This window comes from Colobus angolensis, unplaced genomic scaffold, assembly GCF_000951035.1.
Source record: "Colobus angolensis palliatus isolate OR3802 unplaced genomic scaffold, Cang.pa_1.0 Scaffold430, whole genome shotgun sequence".
NCBI lineage: Eukaryota > Metazoa > Chordata > Mammalia > Primates > Cercopithecidae > Colobus > Colobus angolensis.
This window is the reverse complement of record NW_012117711.1, coordinates 1,055,246-1,066,067: the sequence shown is the minus strand read 5'-3', so window position 1 is coordinate 1,066,067 and position 10,822 is coordinate 1,055,246. Positions and strand designations below refer to the sequence as shown.

Genomic DNA, 10,822 nt, shown 5'->3' with positions numbered 1-10,822 from the left:
TTAGGTGGATTTCCGGTGACCTGATGCACGTCTCAAATCGTGGTTAACTAGAATATATTCCAGTTCAGCCATTTTGTATTCCACCATCTTGAGGTTTACCAATAGTCGCTTCTGCATGTCTATCGAGTGTGGGAAATTATTTAAAATATCCCGAGAGAGGTTGTTGAATAAAAGATTGTTGTCTGTATTGCTGTTAATTAACCCAGTAGAAGAGCGTCTTAGTAGTGCAAACGCAGTAGAAATTGATGACATTTCACCAGTGTTTCTTTGTAAAGGAAGGGAATTATACATATGTAGTTTATCGAATTAAGCAATTTCCAAACTACCAAAAAACAACTTGTTTAATCTTGGTTACCAAAATAAACTGATTTCCCCTAATATGTAGAGATTAAAAATGTATTGAATTACTACATTAACTCAAACATACAGTCTTCCAAAACCAGACTAAGAAAAAAAATTTATGAAAGTAGCCGTTAGTGCCGAGGTTCCATATCCTTTCCTTACATTTCCTGAGCAGCCTAGTAGGTAAATACATGAACCCTGTCTTTGACTCTCATCTAAAAGCACTTCACTTGGGACTTTAACACCAGAAAATCCACATTTACACTCGAATTATTTGTGAATGCCCGGAAAGCACCCTTAAAATAAAGATGGCGAGCTCAGCGAACAGACACGTCGGGGAGAAGATGCAAGAGAAGAAAGAGAGAAGGTAAGATTCTTAAAGTGGGAGATGGTGGTGGGGAATGGGCACTGACAACTGCACTTTCCTCTCCAGTGAGTGAAAAGCTGACCACATTACTTAGGGACTTGGGGCTTTTTAGAAGAGACCACAGCTGTCGAATCACTGGTCAGAATACAGGAATTGCGGAAGTGAGGGGATAAAAGTCTGAGGCTCCTTTGAGCGAAAAAGAGGAATGAGATGATCTTCCCTTACCTCTCATTTTACTGTATTTTACTCTCTTACATATACACACTCCCCAGTCCACATACTTATCTAGCTTCATCTAATTCAAATCTCCCTCATATTCACCGTTACCCGAAAACGATATTTCCAGCAGACAATCATCAAGGCACACAGAATGCTGCTCGCTAGGAGTAAACAGATGTTCATGGTACCTCTTTGGCCTCTTCTCCCTTCTCGGGGCGGACCTCCTCAACTGGTAGTTGGAAAGCAGTAGGCCCCCTAGTCAGCCTGATTTGGGAAACTTCAGGCCAGGATACTATGTGTCTTGCACTGCCTGGTGCAACTGGGATGCTCTGTGTTGTCCCGCTTTATATACTGCTGAGGACGCGAGAACTCACAGTTGGGCACGCACGCGGAGGTTCTGCGCCACAATAAGATGACGTAAAAACCGGCCCTGCAGGAAACCAGGCGGCACTTAGTAACCGTCCACCTGGTTAGCGTCAGGTCCTTACAGAGGAGAGTGAAAGACAGTGAGGAAGTGTGGGATTTCTGGGAAGCCGAAACGTGGTAGAAGTATAGCCTCCAAACGGATTGGTTAAATAGAGTATTTTAAGATTGCTCCTACTTTAAAAAATATATATATGTATATCTATGTCTTAGCTGCAACCATTCCTTTATTCACTTCAAAAACAAGATAGAAACGCATTGTAAAAAGTAGCTACCCACAAATTATCTTTGCCAGAAACTACCTACTCCACACTCACATTGCTATCTTAGAATTTACTCCAGCCCTAGTCACATTGGAATCATTACATACATTTGTGTCATTATACAGTTTAAGAAATAATTTTGGGGACATTTTCACATGTAAGCCTCACAACAAATTTGCACTAAAGGTATCTTTTTTCTTTTTAATTTCACGTTTATACCATGATATTTATTTTTATTTTATTTTCTATTTTTTAAATCAACTTTTAAGTTCTGGGATACATGTACAGGATGTGCAGGTTTGTTACATAGGTAAACGTGTGCCATGGTTGTTTCCTGCACAGATCAACCCATCACCCAGATATTAAGTCCAGCACCCATTAAGCTGTGCTTCCTGATGCTCTCCCTTTCCACCCATCCCACCCCTGTCCCCCACGGGCCACAGTGTGTTTTGTTACCCCCTGCCATGTGTCCATGTGTTCTCATAATTCAGCTCACACTTATAAGTGAGTACATGTGGTGTTTAGTTCTCCAGAGCCAAGGTATTTTTACTACTGTGTCTAATTTTGCAAATGTGGAAACAGATGCAGGTGCTAAACTCATTTGAAACTATTTAGCAAATCAGGACTTGAATCCATGGAGTTTGAGCTCTGAGATAAACTCCCCGGTTCCATGACTTAGAAGAGACATTTTTAGCCTTTTACCATTGAGAGATTTCAATTTTTAGTTTGTTGAGTGTTTTTATCTTGAAGGCTGTTGAATTTTGTCAAATATTTTTCTGCATCAATTGAGATGATCATGTGCTTATTTCCTTTTTATTCTGTTAATGTGATGTATTATGCTGATTGATTTTTATACATTGAACTATCCTTTCTTTCCAGGAATAAATCCTACTTGGTCATAGTGTATAATTTTTTAAATATTCTGTTCCCTTCAGTTTGCTATCATTTAAAAATATACAAGTTTAGAGAAGCTTCAGACTCACAGAAAAAAATGAGCAGAAAGTACAGATATTTGCCATATGCCTTCAGCCCTCACAGATGCATTGACTCCCGAATTTTGAACATCTTATGACCAGAATGGTGAATTTGTCACAACTGATGAACCTAAATTAACAACTCTTTGTGACACAGAATCCATAGTATACATTAGGATTCACTTGAGTGTTTTACATTCAAATTTATATGTATCCACCATTATAGTATTGTACAAAGTAGATTCACTAAAAATCCTGTTGTACTCCACCTATTTATATCTACCTGACCTCAACTCCTATAAATCACTGATCGTATTACTGTATCCATAGTTTTGCCTTTTCCAGAATGTTATATATTTGGAATTGTACAATGTATAGCATTTTCTGAATGGCTCCTTTTACTTAGTAATATGCAGTTAAGTGTCCTTCATGACTTTACATGGATTCATAGCTCATTTCTTTTTAGTCTTGCAAAATATTCTGGTATCTGGATATACAAGAGTTTATCTATTAGCCTATTCAAAGACATCTTGCTTGCTTCCAAGTATTGGCAATTATGAAAAAAGCCGCTATAACCATACATGTGCAGGTTTGTGTGTGGACATAAGTTTTTAACTCTTTTGAGTAAACATCAAGGAATATGACATTATATGGCAAAGGTAGATTTAGTTTTGTATGAAACAACCATCTTCCAAAGTGACTATAACATTTTGCTTTCCACCAGCACTAAGTGAGAGTTCTTGTTTCTTCCACATTCTTGCCGACATTTGCTGTCAGTGCTCTGGATTTTGGCAATCCTAATAGATGTATAGTGATATCTCATTCTTGCTTTAATTTGGATTTCTCATGTGAAATCTGATTCTGGGAATATTTTTCTATGCTTATTTGCCATCTGTATATTTCTTTGGTGAGGTGTCAGTTAAGGTTTTTGTCTCATTTCAAAATCAGGTTTTTGACCGTGTGCGGTGGCTCACGCCTGTAATCCCAGCACTTTGGGAGGCTGAGACGGGCGGATCATGAGGTCAAGAAATCGAGATCATTCTGGCCAACATGGTGAAATCCCATCTCTACTAAAAGTACAAAAATTAGCTGCACGTGGTGGTGCTCTCCTGTAGTCCCAGCTACTCGGGAGGCTGAGGTAGGAGAATTGCTTGAACCTGGGAGGCGGAGGTTGCAGCGAGCCAAGCTTGCACACTGCACTCCAGCCTGGCGACAGAGCAAGACTCCGTCTCCAAAAAATAATAATAATAATAATGATAATAATAATCAGGTTTTTTGTGTTCTTATTATTGAGTTTTAATAGTTCTTAGTGTATTTTAGATAGCAGTACATTATCAGATAATGTTTGAAAATATTTCTTCTAGTCTTTGGCTTATCATTTTATTACCCTGACTGTGTTTTTCATAGAGGAGAAAATTTTAATTTGAATGAAATCCACCTTACCCCCTTTTTCATGGAGTGTGCCTTTGGTGTTGCATCTAAATTGTCATCACCAAACCCAAGGTCATTCAGATTTTCTCTTACCTACTATGAGTTATATATTTTTCCATTTTACATTCCGATCTGTGATTCATTCGGAGCTCATTTTTATGAAGGTTTTAAGATCTGTCTGTGGATTTATTTTGTGCACATGGATGCCCAGTTATTTCAGCACCATTAATTGAAAGACTATCTTTGCTCCATTTTATTGACCTTGTTCCTTTGTCAAAGATCAGTCAACTATATTTATCTTAGTCTGTTTCTGGTCTCTGTATTCTTTTTCATCGATCTATTTGTCTATCCGTGTTATTGAGATGAGAGAGCTTCCTATGTTGCCCAGGCTAGACTTAAACTTCTGGGCTCAAGAAATACTCCCCACTGAGCTTCTCAAATAACTGGGACTACAGACATGCACTGCCGTGACAGTGCCAGACTTATCTGTTTATTCTTCTTGCCAATATCACATTGTCTTGATTTGTCTTGATTACTGTAACTGTTTAGTAAGTTTTGAAGAAGGATAGTGCCAGTCCTCCAACATTGTGATTTTCATTCAGTAATACTGTTGTCTATTCTATGTCTTTTACCTCTGCATACAAATTTAATAGTCAATTTATTGATGTCCACAAATTAATGTTCTGAGATTTTTGTTGGTATTTCTCTGAATCTATCAATCTGAGAAGAACTGACATTTTGACAATATTGACTCTTTCTATATATGAACATAAAATATCTATTTAAGTTTATTTGTTTCTTTCGAGGTTTATAATTAACTTTGCATATACATCTGGTATTTTTTAAAAATTTACACCTGTTTTATTTTTTATTCCTAATGTAATATAATTTATATGTAATATAATAATTTATGTATGATATAATTTGTAGTTATATATTCCTAATATAATTTTTTAAATTTCAAATTTCACTTGCTCAATGCTGGTATATAGAAAGCAGTTGACTTTCATATATTAACTTTATATCCTGCAACCCGACTGTAGCTTCTTATTAGTTCTAGAAGGGTTTATTTTAGGAGTTGTTTGAGATATTCTACATGGATGAACATGTCCTCTGTGAATAAAGACAGTTTATTTCTTCCTATCCAATGTGTATACTTTTTGTTTTTTTCTTGTCTTATTGTGCAATCTAGGACTTCCCATACAATGTTCAGAACCAGTAGTGAGAGCTGACACTCTTGCCTTGTCCTTTTTGTAAAACAGTCTTTTATTTTAGATTTTTTGTGGGTACATAGCAGGTATATATATTTATGGGATAGGTGAGATGTTTTGATATAGCCGTGCAAGGTGTACTAATTGCATCATGGAAGATGAGATATCTATCTTTCCAAGCATTTATCTTTTGTATTACTAGCAATCCAATTATAGTCTTTTAGTCATCTATTTATTATTTATTTTTTAAAAATTATAATTAAATTATTGATGGTAGTTACACTGTTTTGCTACTAAATACGAGGCCTCTTTTATTCATTCTATTTTTTTGTACCTATTAACCATCCTCAGTTTTCTACCACCACCTTCCTCGCTTCCATTCCCAGCCTTTGGTAACCTTCCTCCTACACTCTATGTTCATAAATTCAATTGTTTTGATTTTTAGATCCCACAAATAAGTGACAACATGCAATGTTTGTCTTTCTCTGCCTCGCCTATTGTGCTTAAACATGATGATCTCCAGTTCCATCCATGTTGTTGCAAATGACAGAATCTCATTCCTTTTTATGGCTAAATAGTACTCCATTGCGTATCTGTACCACATTTTCTTTATCAATTCAACTGCTGAAAAACACTTAGGTCGCTTCCAAATCCTGACTATTTGCAACAAACATGGGAATGCAGACATCTGTTTTACATACTGACTTCTTTTGAGTATATACTCAGCAGTGGAATTGTTGGAGTATATACTAGCTCCCTTTTCATTTTTATGAGGAAAGTCAAAAGTGGTTGTACTAATTTCCATTCCATCTAACAGTGTACAATGTTTCTCTTTTCTCCACATTTTTGCCAGAATTTGTTATTGCCTATCTTTGGATATAAGCCATTTTAACTGAGGTGAGATGATATTTTATTATAGTTTTGATTTACATTTCTCTGATCATCAGTGATGCTGAGCACCTTTCCATATGCCTATTTACCATTCATATGTCTTCTTCTGAGAAATTCCTATTCAGATCCTCTGCTCATTTTTTATTGTATTATTGGTTTTATTCCTATAAAGTTGTTTGAGCTCCTTATATGTTTTGGTTGCTAACCAAACATTGTCGGATAGATAGTTCAGAAATATTTTCTTCCATTCTGTGGGTTGACTCTTCACTTGTTGAATGTTTCCTTTGCTGTACACAAGCTGTTTAGCTTGATGTGATCCCATTTGTTCATGTCTACTTCTGTTTTCTGTGCTCAATAAACTTTTGCCTAGAACAAAGTCCTGAAGGGCTTTCACATAATAGCCACCACAGCTGGGAAGGTACTGAATCTCAAATTAAGCCAGGAAGTCTGAGTCTCATCCAAATCTCTGGATATATTTCATAGGAATTGCTGCTGATTATTCAGGGTGCAATGACTCTACAATTAATAAGTGAGAGATGCTGTCAGGACTGGTTCCTTCCCTTCAAGGCAGTGCATTCCCTTCTGGCATAGAGTGTGTTTAGAAGTGTCATTCAAGAGCTAGGGCCTGGAAAAGAGGCCTCACAAAGCTGACCGGTGCCCTATCTTGCTGGGTTCAGCTCTTATCCAAGATGCAAGGAAAGTCCTTCCCACTCTTTTCTCTCCTCTCCTAAAACAAAGAGAATCTGTCTCCTTTGGAGCTGCAAGCTGTGTAGCCTGGAGTTAGGGGAGGGGTGATGCCAGCACTCCCTTATCTGCTTCAGCTGGTATCATGGTAGGTCATGTGCTTTCCTACTCCAATGGCTCTTGGCCCAGTTCAGCACTAGAATTTACCTAGGTGTTTCAGTCCTTGTGGCATAGATTGCCTTTCAGCTTCATTTAGGGTCCCAGAGTGCTTTAGCCTACTGTGACAAGGCTTGTGGGAACCGACGTTTGGGCTTCTGGGATTGGCTATACCTCTCTGGCTATGACTGGTTTAAATGTTCACTCCATAGATGAGCATTAGCTAATTTTCTTCTGGTTTTGTTTTCTGCTATAACAGGGGAGTGCTGAGTTCAATTGCTGTAGTTTTTCTTTTCCTGGCACACAGAAACACTCTTTGCACCATACAGCCACTGCTGGGGGATGGGAAAGGGGTGGTGTGATAATTCAAGACGTTTTTCCTACCTCTTCAGTGCCTCTTTTACTGATATGAAGTTAAAACCAGATACTGTGAGTGCTCACCTAAGTTTTCAGTTCTTATGATGGTGCTTTTTGTGTAATAATTTGTTAAATTTGTGTTCTTGTGTGGGGGATAATGAATGAAGCCTTCTATTCTGTTACCTTACTCTCATCCATTTTGTGATTTTTTAAATAGAGCAATTGTATGGTTGCTGTAGGTCTTTGATAGGTTTACAGAGATCCTGTATTTTCTTTAGTTTTAGAATATTATTATTTTTATTCATACCTCATGGCAAATGTGTTTGATACTATGATGCTGGGCCTTACATATACAGCAACAATATTGAGATGCTACCTTGAGGGCTTTGAGTGAGACTCTCAGACTATCTGAACTCAGGTTAGACTCAGCAAATTCCCAACTATGGTGGCTACTGGATGAGAGTCCTTCTGCTTGAGAAAAGCAGAGGAAAAAGTAAATGGGACTTTATGTTGCACCTCAGGTACCAACACTGCCACAAGCAGGTAGAGCACCATGCCAGCTCTTGGGGTCCTTTATTTCAGGATTTGGCTCTTGGACACCATTTATGGACCTGCCGTGTGCCACAGGGGAGCCCAGTGCCCTGAAAGTTGAGTCTGAAACCAGGCAGCATTCACCACAAGCTGACTGACTGAAGAGCCCTTGGGCCTTAAGGAAAGATTGGCGGCAGTCTGACAGTATTCATTATGGCCAGTGTTGGCAGTGGCTACAGGGTGAAACTCCTCTGCCTTTGGAAAGAGGAGGGAAATGTGGGAAAGACTGTGTCTTGTGTTTTGAATGTCAGCTCAGCTGCAATACCATAGAATACCAGGTAGATTTCTAAGGTTTTTCACTCTAGTCCCCGACTCCAAGGTGGTACTTGTGGACCCACCCAAGTACTGGAGGACCTCGCTGCCCTGAACGGTAGAATATAGGCCTGGCAGGCTTTTCCACCTGCTTATTGTAGAGCCACAGGGCCTTGAGTGAACATAGGCAGTAGCAAGTCAGTGGTAACAGCAGGCCTTGGATAAGGCCCAGTGCTGTGCTGGCTTCAGGTCTGACCCAGCACAGCAATAGTGGTGGTGGCCACAAGAGTGCATGTGTCACTCTACCCCCAGTTTTAGATGGCTCTGAACAAAGAGTGAGAGAGTCTGTATGTTTGGGAGAGAGTAAGAGAAAAGAAAATGAATCTTTGCCTGGTAATCCAGAGAATTCTTCTGGATCTTGTCCAAGATCATCAAGACAGTTCCTCTGTGAATCTGCAAGAGCCACAGTGTTTCTGGAGTTGGGGTTCCTCCCAAAGCAGAAACAGCTTAAATCACCACATCTCAGTTCTTTCAAATACTTTGAAAGCCTTCCCAAGAAGGATGGCTACAAATAAGTCCAGACAGTGAAGACTACAGTAAATACCTAACTCCTTAATACCTGGACACTAAAGAACATCTGCTAGCATCAACACAATGCAGAAAAACATGACTGCACCAAATGAACTAAATAAAGCACCAGGGGCCAATCCTGGAGAAACAGAGATTATGTGACCTTTCAGAGAGAATTCAAAATAACTGTGGTGAGGAAAGTCAAAGAAATTCACGATAACGCACAGAAGGAATTTAGAATTCTATCAGATAAATTTAACAAAAATTAAAATAATTTAAAAGTGTCAAGCAGAAATTCTGGAGGCGAAAATTGCAATTGACATATGGGAGAATGCGTTGGAGTCATTTAATAGCAGAATTTTTCAAGCAGAAGAAATAATTAGTGAGCTTAAAGACAGGGTATTTGAAAATACATAGGAAAGAAAAAAGATAAAAGAATTTAATGAAAATGAAGCATGCCTGTAGGATCTAGAAAATAGCCTCAGAAGAGCAAATCTAAGAGTTATTAGTCTTAAATAGAAGGTAGAGAAAGAGATAGGGGTAGGAAGTTTATTTATGAATTTACACTTTCACCAACATTGTATAAGCATTTCTTTTTCTCACAACCTTGCCAGCTCTGTTATATTTTGGCTTTTTAGTAATAGCCATTCTGACTGGTGTGAGATGTTATCTCACTATGGGTTTGAAATGTATTTCTAATAATCAGTAATGTTTTCTTTTTTAATTATAATTGCTGGCCCATGTATGTCTTCTTTTGAAAAGTTTCTGTTCAAGTACTTTGCACACTTTTTAATGGGGTTGTTTGTTTTTATCTTGTAAATTTGTTTAAATTATTTATACATGCTAAACTTTAGACCTATGTTGAATGCATAGTTGACAAAAATGTTCTCCCATTCTGTAGGTTGTCTGTTTACTCTGTTGACAGTTTCTTCTGCCATGCAGAAGCTCTTTAGTCTAATTAGACCTCATTTGTCAATTTTTTTCTTTTTTTTACTTTTGTTGCAATTGCTTTTGGCAACTCCATTGTTAAATATTTGCCCATGCCTATGTCCTGAATGGTTTTGCCTAGGTTGTCTCTTAGCATGTCTATAGCTTTTGGTATTACATTTAAGTCTTTAATCCATCTTGAGTTGATTTTTGTATATGATATAAGGAAGGATTCCAGTTTCAATCTTCTGCTTATGACTAGCCAGTGATCCCAGCACCATAAAATTGAATAGGAAATCCTTACTCACTGCTTTTTTTTTCTGTAAGGTTTGTCAAAATCAGATAGTTGTAAGCACGCAGCCTGATTTCTAGAATCTCTATTCTGTTTTATTGGTCTACGTGTCTCTTTTTATTGCCAGTACTATGCTGTTTTAGTTAATGTAGCACTGTATTGTAGTATGAAGTCTGGTAGCATCATGTCTCCAGCTTTGTTTCATTTGCTTATAACCGTCTTGGCTATTTGGACTTTTTTTGTTCCATATGAATTTTAAAATAGTTTTCTTTCTAGTTCTTTGAACAATCTCAATAGTAGTTCAATAGGAATAACATTGAATCTATAATTTGCTTTGGGAAATATGGCCATTTTGATGATGTCGATTCTTTCTCTCCATGAGCATGAAATCCTTTTCCATTTGCTAGTGTCATGTCTGATTTCGTTGAGCAGTGTTTTGTAGTTCTACTTGTAGAGATATTTCACCTCCATAGCTAGCTGTATTCAAAGGTATTTTATTCTTTTTGTGGCAATTATGAATGGGAGTGTGTTCCTTATTTGTCTCTCAGCTTGACTGTTGTTGCTGTATCGAAATGCTAGTGATGTTTGGGCATTGATTTTGTATCCTGAATCTTTGGCAAAGCTGTTTATCAGCTTAAGGAGCTTTTGGGCTGACACTATTGAATTTTCTAGATGTAAGATCATGTTGTCTGCAAATAGGGATAGTTTTATTTTCTCTCTTTCTACTTGGATGCCCTCTGTTTCTTTCTCTTGCCTTATTTCCCTGACCAGGAATTCCAATACTCGGTCAAAAAACAAGGAGATAGAGTATCCTTGTTTTGTGATGGTTTTTCAGGGGAGTGCTTCCAGCCTTTGCCCACTCAGTATGATGT

The 10,822-nt window shown here is 37.9% G+C and overlaps 1 protein-coding gene across 1 annotated transcript; it reads right to left on the bottom strand.

Annotated features, from left to right (window-relative positions):
• LOC105522492 (kita-kyushu lung cancer antigen 1 homolog) lies at positions 1-1,111 on the bottom strand. The gene is made up of 2 exons (XM_011957018.1): positions 1,042-1,111; positions 1-275 (listed from the first exon to the last, which is right to left on the bottom strand). The coding sequence occupies exons 1-2, from the start codon at positions 1,109-1,111 to the stop codon at positions 1-3; spliced, it is 345 nt and encodes a 114-aa protein (XP_011812408.1).
• Positions 1,112-10,822: the final 9,711 nt, after the last annotated feature.